Source organism: Bos javanicus, chromosome 6 (assembly GCF_032452875.1).
Source record: "Bos javanicus breed banteng chromosome 6, ARS-OSU_banteng_1.0, whole genome shotgun sequence".
NCBI lineage: Eukaryota > Metazoa > Chordata > Mammalia > Artiodactyla > Bovidae > Bos > Bos javanicus.
The window spans coordinates 83,492,193-83,504,735 of NC_083873.1; the positions used below are offsets into that span (position 1 = coordinate 83,492,193).

The following is a 12,543-nucleotide window of genomic DNA, read 5'->3' on the forward strand; positions in this document are numbered from 1 at the left end:
TCTCAGCCCTACAATTCCAAGGACCTGAATTCTCCTAACAACCGCATGAGCTTGAAAGAGGAGCTTGAGCTCAGATAAGACCATGGTCCAGGCTGACACTTTTGACTGAAGCCTGTGAAACGCTTTAAAAAAGAACCCAGCTAATTTGTACCTGAACTCCTGTCCCATGGAAACCACAGGATAACAAACATTGTCTGAACCACTAAATCTGTAGTAATTTGGTACATGGCAGCAGAAAATGTATACGTTATTTAAATTTAACCCTACGTTGAGAATCATTCCTCTCTCCTCTCTTTGAATTCAGTCCTGATTTATATGCTGCTGCTGCTGCTGCTGCTAAGTCGCTTCAGTCGTGTCCGACTCTGTGTGACTCCATAGACGGCAGCCCACCAGGCTCCCCCGTCCCTGGGATTCTCCAGGCAAGAACACTGGAGTGGGTTGCCATTTCCTTCTCCAATGCATGAAAGTGAAAAGTGAAAGTGAAGGCGCTCAGTCATGTCCAACTATTAGCGATGCCACGGACTGCAGCCCACCAGGCTCTTCCGTCCATGGGATTTTCCAGGCAAGAGTACTGGAGTGGGGTGCCATTGCCTTCCCTGGATTTATATGCTACTTGGTTAAATAACCTTACATGGCTATTTTCTATGGAGGACGACAATCTTGCATTATGTGCAAAATAGATTCAGTTATCAAAAGGAAAGATATCTTGGCTAGTTATAACATGGACTGTAATACATTTCTGAAAGTAGGCTATTTTATTTTTCCAGAGTTACACAGATGAATAATACTAGTCTTTTTTTTTTCCTCCTTTATATGTAACTTCTGTCTGGAAGCTTTCCTCTATCCTTGAAATTTAGAATTTTATTCAATTCTGTCTAGAGGTGTATATTCTTCATTACTTTTTACTGCCAGCTGATAAACTCTCTCAAATTGCAGATCAAGCCTATCTTTATTCCAGGAAAGTTTTAAGTAGTATTTTAATTTTTCTTTTTTCTGAAAATTCTATTATTTGCATTTTTTATATGTTGTCTCCATGTTATTTCCCTTGCCTATTTTTTCCTCATGGTTTCAATCTCTTTTGTATTTCTGTTCCGATAAATTTCCTCCATGTCACCACCAGCTACTAATTTAGCACTCAACAGTATTCATCTTTATTTATCAGTTGATGTACTGATTTTTTAAACTGAAAAATTATGCTTTACCAACCAGAAAGCCTTCTGTAATATAAATAAATTTCTGAAAATACTCATATTTCCTACATTGTTAAAACTGTTATTTATCTACAAAGCTTTTGGCTTACTAGAATTTGTCTACTGTTGATTTTTCTCTCTTGTTGCTGCAGACCCTCTCAGGGACATTTTTATTTCTCTTTGCCTACTCTGACTCACAGCATATTCCACTCCAAGTCAAGCAAGTGTGTGTGTGTGTGTGCATGCATGCACTTAGTTGTGTCTGACTCTTTGTGACCTCATGGACTGCAGCCCACCAGGCTCCTCTGTCCATGACATTTTCCAGGCAAGAATACTAGAGTGGATTGACATTTCCTACTCCGGGGGATCTTCCCAACCGGGAGATAGAAGCCTCATCTTTTGAGACATCTGCAGTGGCAGATGGATTCTTCTGCAGTGGATTCTTCACCACTGCATCACCTAGGAAGCTAAGCATTAAACATTGAGAGCTACAGCAGTCGCTCTTCACATGGACCCACAAAATACTAACTGACAAGATGTGAGGTTCTAGTGGAAGCAATTAGAGAAAGCTTCATCCCTATAGGTTCTCATCAAGTATAAATGCAGAAGCCTTAAGTAGGGAGAAAAATAAAAAGCCACTCCAATTCTGCAAACATGAGAGGTCACATGAATCTTAATCCCCAAGTGGGCCTCTCCATGGGTTCCTTACTCCTGGCTTACTTATCCTAGTTACTGTTTTGTTTAGGTGTGAGCTGGAAAAAAATGAGAGAAGTTGTCATAGATGCCATCTACCCAGAAGTTACATTTTATAGAATTCTCTACCCTAGCTTCTTACATTAGGTAAGATCAGCTCCCTACTACTGGGCAATGAGTGAGTGGATTACAAGATTTATAAATGGACAATAAAGAAACTATGGCATGTGATGATTTATCATGAATTAATGAAATGAAATATGAAGTTTTACATTACCTGACAATTAATCCAAATAATATTCCCCCACTTGAGAAAAAATTAAACTATATTTAGAAAAAGAGGTTTTATAATAATATGAAAATATTTAGGGAAAAATAATCTTACCTAATTTGTGATGCATCTTGCTCTCTGGTGTTGAATCAGATATTTCTCCCCTTAAATCATCTGTAAATTACAAAAGAAATATCATGAGCAATGGCTCCTAATTTCATGTTGAGTTAAAGTATATACTAGGTAAACTTCAGAATAAACATTAAAAAAAAAATTCAACCCAACAATACATTTTATTACTCCCTTTGCTTTCCACTGCTGAGAAGGAAAAGCCTAATGAAACCAGAATAACATGTGTACAGGTTTTGTTACAATGATTATATCTTAAGAGGATAATGGTTACAAGTAAAAAAAACAAACAGGTTTTAAATTGCTTGTGGACTTCAAGTGAAATAAACCACTGGGTGGATAAAAATGCTGGGTGTGATTATGAACAACTGCTGAGTTAATAATGCAATCTATGATTCTTAAAGTTCTAAAACAGCACAAGTGTACTGAATTTAGTTGGCAGGGTGACAATTAGGTCAAGGGTTCTCAGTTTTAGTGTGGCAAATAGCATCTAAACATAGCAGTCATTAATTCTTTTCCTTTATCAACAAGCAAAGTTTAATTGTCTTCTCCTTGAAACTCCACTGGCCTCAGTGAGTTGCTTGACTAATGAAATGCAGCAGAAGTGACATTCTGGGACTTTGAAGGCTAATTCCTCAGGAGACATTCAGGTTCCATCTGGATCTCTTGGAACTTCAGTCTGGGGAAAGACAGTCACCATTATGAAGACTGACTATCCCAAGACTGCCGTGCTGTGAGGAAACCCAAAACAATCATGTGGAAAGGCCAAGTGGAGGAAAAGAGATGCTTGGCCAACCCTCAGTTATTTCAGCCACCCTAGCTGAGTACCAAATATATAAGTAAATAAGTGGACTTCCAGCCCAGCTGATCTTTCAAATGACTCCAGCCCCAGTGGCTTGCATCTAACTATAAATGTATGAAAGAGCCAAAATGAGAATCGCCCAGCTAAGTCACCCCACAGAACTATGAGAGATAAATCGTTAAACTAAGGCACTAAGATTTGGACAGTAAGTTATGCATCAATCTGAAACTATAACACTGAACATACAATGAACTACCAGAGATTTTTAATACAATTTTTATATAGCATACATTTCCTGAAAAGCAGGTCTAAGCTTTCATTTTATTCCCAGCTAAAGAGTAGAAGGCTTCTTTTTGGGGATCATGAAAATGTTCTAATATTTACTGGGTTTTTTGCCTTTTTTTTTTTTTTTTTTTGCATGTGTGCTCTGTCATGCCTACCTCTTTACAACCTTATGGACTGTAGCCCATCAGGCTTCTCTGTCCATGGGATTTCCCAGGCAAGAATACTGGAATGGGTTGCCATTTCCTTCTCTAGGGGAAATTCCTGACCCAGGGATCAAACTCGCATTTCCTGCATCTCCTACATCCACAGGCAGATTCTTTACCACTGAGCCATCAGGGGAGTCCAAATCTACTGTGGTGATAGTTATAAATTACTGAATTATATATACTATAAATGGATTAACTGTATGGTATGTGAAGTGTATCTTAATAAGGGAGCCCTATCTTAATAAAGCCACAAGGGAAGCCCTATCATAATAAAGCTATTACCAAAAAGAAAAAAGAAAACCCAGTCTCCCATGTAATTCCTACTAGAACAAGTAGAAATCTAGTAATTCTTGGAAATTTACTAAAGCAGTTTGCCTTGGAGGCAGCTGTTGGGGCCAGAGAAGGAGCAAAGCAAATGAGCAAATATACTGAAGATAATGGGAGTCAGGCTTCTCAGTATCTCTGAGAAAGGGTTTATTAAAATGGAAAAGGAAAAGTCAAATGTGTTGGACTGGAATTGGAGGTACTGATGTGCATGCCTGGTTTTTAAATACAGACACACCTCAGAGATATTGAAAGTATGCTTCCAGTGAGTGCACGCTTAGTGACTCAGTCCTGTCCGACTTTTTGCGACTCCATGGACTGTAGCCCATCAGGCTCCTCTGTCCATGGAATTCTCCAGGCAAGAGTACTGGAGTGGGTTGCCATATCCTTCTCCAGGGGATCTCCCCGACCAAGGGACTGGACCCTCATCTCTTGCATCTTCTGCATTGGCATGCGGATTCTTTACCACCCAGCCACTGCAATAAAACGAATTTGGCAATAAAACGAGTCACATGAATTTTTTGTTTCCCAATACATTATGTTTACACTATTTTTCCCCAATATTTGTTTCCCAATACACTATATTTGTTTCCCAATACATTATGTTTACACTATAATGTAGTCTGTTAAGTCTGTAAAGTGTTATATCTAAAAAAAGTCAATGTATTTTAAATAGCTTATTGCTAAAAAAATGTTAAACATCATCCTGAGTCCTCAGTAAGTAAGAATTTTTTACAATAGTAACAAAGACCACTGATCACGGATCACCATAATAATAATGAAATATCACATGAATTATCAAAATGTGACACAGATACACTAAGTGAACAAATGCCACTGGAAAAATGGTTCCAATAGACTTGTTTGATATGCAGTTGCCATAAAACCTCAATTTGCAAAAAATGCAAAATCCGTGAAGCACAATGAAACCAAAGAGCAGTAGAGCCAGAGACTGCCTGAATAAATACAAAAAAGATATAGATGCTTATGTATGTACAGTGTACATATATGTGTGTGTATCTATTGCCTATCTCAGTCCACTGAGAGCCTAGAAGCAGTAATATCACAGTAACAATGAGCACACCTGGTACCCAGATCTAAGTTTCTAAATGTCATCCCTCCACCAGGTTCCTTTGGAGAAATAACTGGTTCCAGAGTAGAGACAGGGAAAAGAGTCTGGAACACCTTATGCTAAAAAATAAAAGCATTAAAAAAAAAAAATAAAAACATAACAAAAGATCACAAGGACCAGCTGAAAGGATGCTTCCTCCTAGCCAAATCTGGTACAAGTTGAGTACAAGAACAAATGATAAAGATTACAAACCACTGAATAAAATAGGAACCTAGTAATAGTCTGTAATAATATAAATAAATGAAAAATGAATAAATGTTTAAAATGCAAACTAATAGAGAAATAATTAGGAAAATATAGAATAGTAATTTGGTACCATCATTAGTGAATTCAGGTGGGATTTTTCAAAAGATATGAATATTGGTGTAGAAGTTTGAAAAGGACAAGTTATTAAATAGTATCACAATATCATTCCACAAAATACTTATGAATTACCAAAGAGAAGGGCTTCCCTGGTGGCTCAGATGGTCAAGCGTCTGCCTGCAATGCAGGAGACCCGGGTTCAATCCCTGGGTCGGGAAGATCCCCTGGATAAGGCAATGGCACCTCACTCCAGTACTCTTGCCTGGAAAATCCCATTGACGGAGGAACCTCATAGGCTACAGTCCATGGGGTCACAAAGAGTCGGATACGACTGAGCGACTTCACTTTCACTTTTCACCAAAGAGAAAAACCCTATCTAAGTGGAGAAAGCTGGAAGGCAGTATCTTGAACAGGTTATGAAGATTAAAATCATCAGTAGAAGATAGGTCAGCACTGCTGCTGCTGCTGCTAAGTCACTTCAGTTGTGTCCAACTCTGTGCAACCCCATAGATGGCAGCCCACCAGGCTCCACCGTCCCTGGGATTCTCCAGGCAAGAACAATGGAGTGGGTTGCCATTTCCTTCTCCAATGCATGAAAGTGAAAAGTGAAAGTGAAGTCGCTCAGTCGTGTCTGACTTTTCATGACCCCATGGATTGCAGCCTGCCAGGCTCCTCCATCCATGGGATTTTCCAGGCAAAAGAGTACTGGAGTAGGTTGCCATTGCCTTCTCTGGAGTCATCACTATATACCTCCTAACATGATGCACAAAAGCATCATTTCTGTAGCATTTCTGTCAAATATGCATGGCTCACATCTGATCATGAAGGAGTGTCAGACAGACTCTGGTTGAAGGTCAGAGAAGGCAATGGCAACCCACTCCAGTACTCTTGCCTGGAAAATACCATGGATGGAGGAGCCTGGTAGGCTTCAGTCCATGGGGTCTCAAAGAGTCGGACACGACTGAGCGACTGACTTCACTTTCACTTTTCACTTTCATGCATTGGAGAAGGAAATGGCAACCCACTCCAGTGTTCTTGCCTGGAGAATCCCAGGGACGGGGGAGCCTGGTGGGCTGTCGTCTATGGGGTCGCACAGAGTCGGACATGACTGAAACGACTTAGCAGCAGCAGCAGGTTGAAGGTCATGCTAAAGAATGAAAAGCTTGTACTCTTTAAAAAGTGTCAAGGTCAGGAAAAAAGAAGCCTAAAGAACTATATCTTAAGGAAACCAAAGGGACATGAAATCTAAACAACCCATGATCCTAGAATGGATCCTGACCAGAGAGAAAAAGGAATACTGATTAAACTCCTAATGAAATCTGCATGGACTCAATGAAGGAAGACTAGTGTCATATTAATGGTGATTTTCTGACTTGGATCACTGAAGAGTGATTATGTTCTTGTCTTATATCATGTCTGCATACTCATACATAATAACACGTATGTGTCTTGCTCCCAAACAGTCCAGAGAAAGACTATAAACATATATAAACATGTATGTAGAGGTGACAGAGAGGAAGATGAAACAAATATAAAATGTTGACAACTGTGGAATCTGGATGAAGAGGATATGGTATTTGAGTAGATCTGAAATTATTTCCCAAAAAAGTATAAGAGAAAAAAAAAACAGAGGCAATTCCAGAATTTCAAAGACTAACAAAGCCTAATAAGCATGAAAATGAAAGAAACAGGTTATCTACAAATGAAAAAAGAAGTAAGGCTGATTTAAAATATCTACTCATAAGCATTAGCTATCATGAGGGGAAAAGAGCAATAGCCAAACAGCTTAAAGGAAAAAAGACTGACTCAAGACTCACTATTTGACTAGTTGTTTGTTGTATTAAAAAAATAAAATTTCTGAGTGCTTGCCTGCTAGCACATGTGAGACTATCTACCAACTTTACAAAGAAGTAACAAAGAATATTCATTAAACATTTATTAAAGGAAAAAAATACTAACAGAAAAAAAGTTAAGTAAAAGGAAGAATGAAAATCTAAGAAACAACAAACTAAAAGAAAGCAGGGAAGCCCAATGTTAATATTGAAAAACAAAAAGACTACAAAGTACACTGAAATGTACATGGCAATGACTGCAGGAAATGCCAGAGACATACAGACCATTGCAAAGGAAAGACTCTGGCAGTCCTTAATGGACCTCACAAGTGGTAAGGATACAAAGAATAAGAGTAATATAAAACACAGAATGTCCATATTTAAGATCCAATTGTTCTCTGCCCTAATCTGCCCCTTTTCTGCTGCTGCTAAGTTGCTTCAGTCGTGTCCGACTCTGTGAGACCCCATAGACAGCAGCCCACCAGGCTCCCCCATCCCTGGGATTCTCTAGGCAAGAATACTGGAGTGGATTGCCATTTCCTTCTCCAATGCATGAAAGTGAAAAGTAAAAGTGAAGTCGCTCAGTCGTGTCTGACTCTTAACGACCCCATGGACTGCAGCCTACCAGACTCCTCCATCCATGAGATTTTCCAGGCAAGAGTACTGGAGTGGGGTGCCATTGCCCCTTCTCTAGTGGTCTCCAAATCAAGAAATGATGTCTTTTTTTCAGGGGTCCAGGCTCAAAAATTTAAAGTTCTTTATCCTTGACACCTCACTTTCTTATACACCCTACATCCCATCCATCAGGAAATCATGTTGACTCTACCACCAAAAATACCTAAAATCATACTTCTGCTCTCTCCACCTTCCACTGCTACCACCCTAGTCCAAGCTACCACCTCATACAGGAATTACAAGTTTCACCAACTGGTCTTCCTACTTCCAACCTTACACCTGACTCCTTGAATTCATTAGTTCACCCCTAACATGTAGTCTCTCAGAAGACAATGGCACCCCACTCCAGTACTCTTGCCTGGAAAATCCCATGGGTGGAGGAGCCTGGTAGGCTTCAGTCCATGGGGTCTCAAAGAGTCGGACATGACTGAGCGACTTCACTTTTACTTTTCATTTTCATGCATTGGAGAAGGAAATGGCAACCCACGCCAGTGTTCTTGCCTGGAGAATCCCAGGGACGGGGGAGCCTGGTGGGCTGCAGTCCATAGGGTTGCACAGAGTCGGATACGACTGAAGTGACTTAGCAGCAGCAGCAGCAGCAACACGTAGTCTACAGCAGCCACAATGATTGCTTATAGGTTAGTCACGTCTCTCCTCTGCTCAAAATCCTCCAGTGGCTTCCCACACTCCTGCATAAAGCCCAAATCCTTATGGTAGTCTTTAACATTGTATAAGATCTTTCATTCTTATTCCCTCTGTGACATCATCTCCTACTACTCTCTCCTTTCATTCTCTTCCTCCTCCCCCTCCTTCCCAGCCTCCTTGGTGTTTTTCAATCAGAACTGAGTCTTTACCACATCAAAACCTTTGCCCTTATCTTCTATCTGCATGGAGCGCTATTTCCCCATACAGCTGCATCATTTGATTTCTCACCTTTCTCATATCTCTGCTCAAATTATCACTTCTTCAGTAAGACTTCTTCTGCCCATCTACCTAAAAATCTAACTCCTATTTTCTACTCCAAAAATCTGTACTTTATTTTCTTACTCTCAGTATCCCAACAAACCACAAATTTTGATATCTTGTTCCCATAGAAGAATGTACAGTAAGTATTCCATAATATTCCATAAATATTTAAGAATTTCAAGTATTTAATATTCAAAGTATACTAAAATATATATTCATTTACATTAATAATGAGTGTATACACATATTTTCACCCACATCTGTACACAAAAAGGGGCTTCCCAGGTGGCGCTAGTGGTAAAGAACCCTCCTGCCAATGCAGGAGACATAACAGATGCGGGTTCAATCCCTGGGTTGGGAAGATGCCCTGGGAGAGGGCAAGGCAACCCACTCCAGTATTCTTGCCTGGAGAATCCACAGACAGAGAAGCCTGGTGGGCTACAGTCCAAAAAGTCACAAAGAATCAGACACAACTGAAGACTTAGCACACATGCGTGTACACAAAAAGTAGTAATATCTTTTTTAAGCATCCACAGAAGAATTATGAAATTCTTCCATGAGTTATGTGTTCTAAGCATATTCAAAGAATTAATAATACAGGCCAAAGTTATCTAGAACAGTGAATCAAAACTAGAAACTATAAACAACAACAACAAAAAAAACAAAACACAACTTCTTAGGATAACAGTGAACACTGCATATTCAACATATACCAGTATTAAATCTAAGCAGAGGACCCTTAGTGGTGATCCAGTGGTTCAGAATCTGCCTTCCTAGGCAGGGGATACAGGTTCAAACCCTGGTCAGAGATCTAAGATACCATATATTGCAAAGCAACAAGCCTTCACACCCCAACTACTGAGCCCATGGGTCACAACCAGAGATCATGTTCCACAACAAAAGATCACCCATGACTTGAAGATCCAACGTGCCGCAACTAAGGCTCGACAAAGCCAAATAAAATAATATATTAAAAAAGAAACTAAGCAAAGAATGTATATTCATCTTTGGATCAATTCATATGATGAGAATTGGTATCACCATTTTATAAATAAGGAAGCTGAAGCTAAGAACACTTAAAAACCTTACTCAACATCGCTAATTGGTAAAGCTAGACTCACTTCCAGGTTCCTGACTATGGAGACCAAGCTCTTGATGAATGTACTCTTTTAAAAAACATTTCGGTCAAAGAAAAATCACCACTGAAATTTAGAGTATACAATAGTAAAAACACTCTATTAAAAAAAAATTTTTTTTAACTAAAACTATACTCCAGAAAATGCAAACTCTTTACCAAATAAAAAGTAGAAAAATAAATATAAAAAGCATTCCACTTAGTAGAGAAAAATAATAAAAGTAAATCTAAACAGAGGGAGAAAAAACTATTTAAAAGGAAAAAGAATTAGTGAAGTAGGAAAGAAAAAAAAAGTATAATATATCATATGTCAAGCACATTCTTTAGGGGCATAAAAAATTATAAAACTATAAAGAGGCATTTTTAAAACTTCAACATTTAGCTTCAGGAGTCATCAATATATGGCGAATCTTGCTTCATTTATACTCTTATCAGCCTGACATTTTAAACTACTGGAGTAGGCACCTTAAATGCCAATTATATTATGTCCTACTTCAAAGAAAGGACCGTCACTCATCTTACTCTTTCTTTTTATCTTTCCCTCCCTCCCTCTCGCACCCAGTTGTAAGGTTTTACAAATCTCTAACCATAAAATAAGGCTCTTAAGGGTAGGTCAATACATTTTTGCCATAAAAATGTCAATGGTGATAATTTAAATGAAACACAGCACAGGGACTTCCCTGGTGGTTAGTGGCTAAGAGTCCAGCTTCCAATCCAAGGTGCCCAGCTTCAATCCCGGGTCAGGGAACTAGATCTCACATACTGCAACTAAGTGTTCACGTGCTGCAACTAAGACCCAGTTCAGCCACATAAATAAATAAAAGATATTAAAAAAAAAAAAACACAGCACACCTTACTCCATATTTATAATGCTATAAAAATCAAGACAGTAGAAAATAAATCATAACTTACTCAAATTTTCCTGAACTACATTATCATCCACATCTGAATTGTTCTTTCCAGACGTTAAATAATTCTTGAGCCGAAAAGGTCCACTTAAGGAAAAAAAGGAAACCACAAAATTTGTGCTTTTGTAATATAGCTATTTAATATAGCTATCTTTATGGTCATTTTTCTCCTAAAACTGCAAAATGTTTTGTTTCTTATAATACCATTAGTGATGTTAAAGGACGTTAAGAGTATACCTACTTGATTCATAAAACAAAAAGTTTAAAAATCTACACTTTAATCCCACATTTGATTTAAACAGAGTAACACTGAATTTTACAACCTTTATACTAACTCATGAGTCAGAGTTACACATTTAAGTTAGCTCAATAACACACTTTGATAAAAATCAAATCATTAGAAATAAATCAGCTTATCTTAATTTTTTTTAAAACTACCGGCAAAAACAAGTAATTGAAAATTGTTCAGAAATGAGTTGGTTTATCCCAGTCCTAGATCCTCATCCTCCTATTTTGAACCCAGGACAGGCCTAGTAGTCAAGAGCTTTCAAACAGTAAAGAAATCTTAGTTATTCCTTTAAAGTCTGAAAATCTGCTATAATTTACCATTCCTTCATTTTGAAAAAGCGTTTATGACTTCAGATATTATGAGTAGGGTAATTTGGTTTACTCGCTGAGTATGCTCTCTTTAAACATACATCGACAAATTCTTAGATAATGCTTCTTTCAAAATGTATAGCCCAATTCTAACTCCCTTCTGAGTATGACATAGACTGAGTGACTTGTTTCTAAACAGAATAAAATCCAAGACTTCAAAGACTAGGTCATTAAAAGACTATGACCTCTGTCACAGCCACACTTTCACTTGGATCATCTGCTTTGTGGGAAGCCAGCTGCCTTATTGAATAAACCAATAGAGACAGCCACATGACAAAGAAGCTCTAGCCTCCAGCTAATAACCTGTGAGCAAGCCACTCAATAAGTAGATCCTCTATGCTCTAAACAGGCAAAGGACTGCAAACTAGATAGATATCTTGATTGCTATACCTCATAAGAATCCCTGAGCCAGAACTAGCCAGCTAAGTCACTCTCAGATTTCTACCACAGAAACTGTGAAACAATGTTTGCAAGGCACTAACAAAATTAAAATGAACCTTTGGGAGTAATTTCTTACAGTCAATGGGTAACCAATATAGTGAGTAAATCCTATTATCCTTAGGACACATGCATACCTTCCTTCCAAAATTGAAGTCCCAGGCTCTCCAGAATCCAAGTTAGACTTTGCTGGTGTCGTGCATGTATATACACTCTTTTGAGACTTTCGATGAACATTTTGTGCAGCCATAGTATCTTGATTCTTTGAGCTTCCTGTATCGCTATGAAAATGAAAAGTCTGTAATTGTTCACATTTCTTCAAAAATTAGTTCTTCCATAAACATAACACAGGTGGGCAGACAATACAATACTCACAAATATCAAGTAATCTTGTTCAGGTCCTAAAACTTCACAACTAGTCCAGGAAGGAAATCTGATTTTAGAATCTACTAAAAGCTTTAATTTAAAAAATTCTGATAAAAGAAATGATAAAGACCTAACCTAACTAAGATAGAAGTTACTTCTGCTACTGCTGCTGCTGCTGCTAAGTAGCTTCAGTCGTGTCCGACTCTGTGCAACCCCAGAGACGGAAACCCA

At 38.4% G+C, this 12,543-nt stretch overlaps 1 protein-coding gene across 3 annotated transcripts in view; it reads right to left on the minus strand.

The window, feature by feature from the left end:
* CENPC (centromere protein C) overlaps positions 1-12,543 on the minus strand; it is a 94,287-nt gene that overhangs the window by 17,351 nt on the left and 64,393 nt on the right. For all 3 annotated transcript variants that reach the window (XM_061420315.1, XM_061420317.1, XM_061420316.1), the window contains exons 11-13: positions 12,084-12,227; positions 10,856-10,938; positions 2,269-2,328 (exon numbers count right to left, since the gene is read on the minus strand). In XM_061420315.1, the coding sequence (XP_061276299.1) occupies positions 2,269-2,328; positions 10,856-10,938; positions 12,084-12,227 (287 nt within the window). The remainder of the gene's footprint in view (positions 1-2,268; positions 2,329-10,855; positions 10,939-12,083; positions 12,228-12,543) is intronic.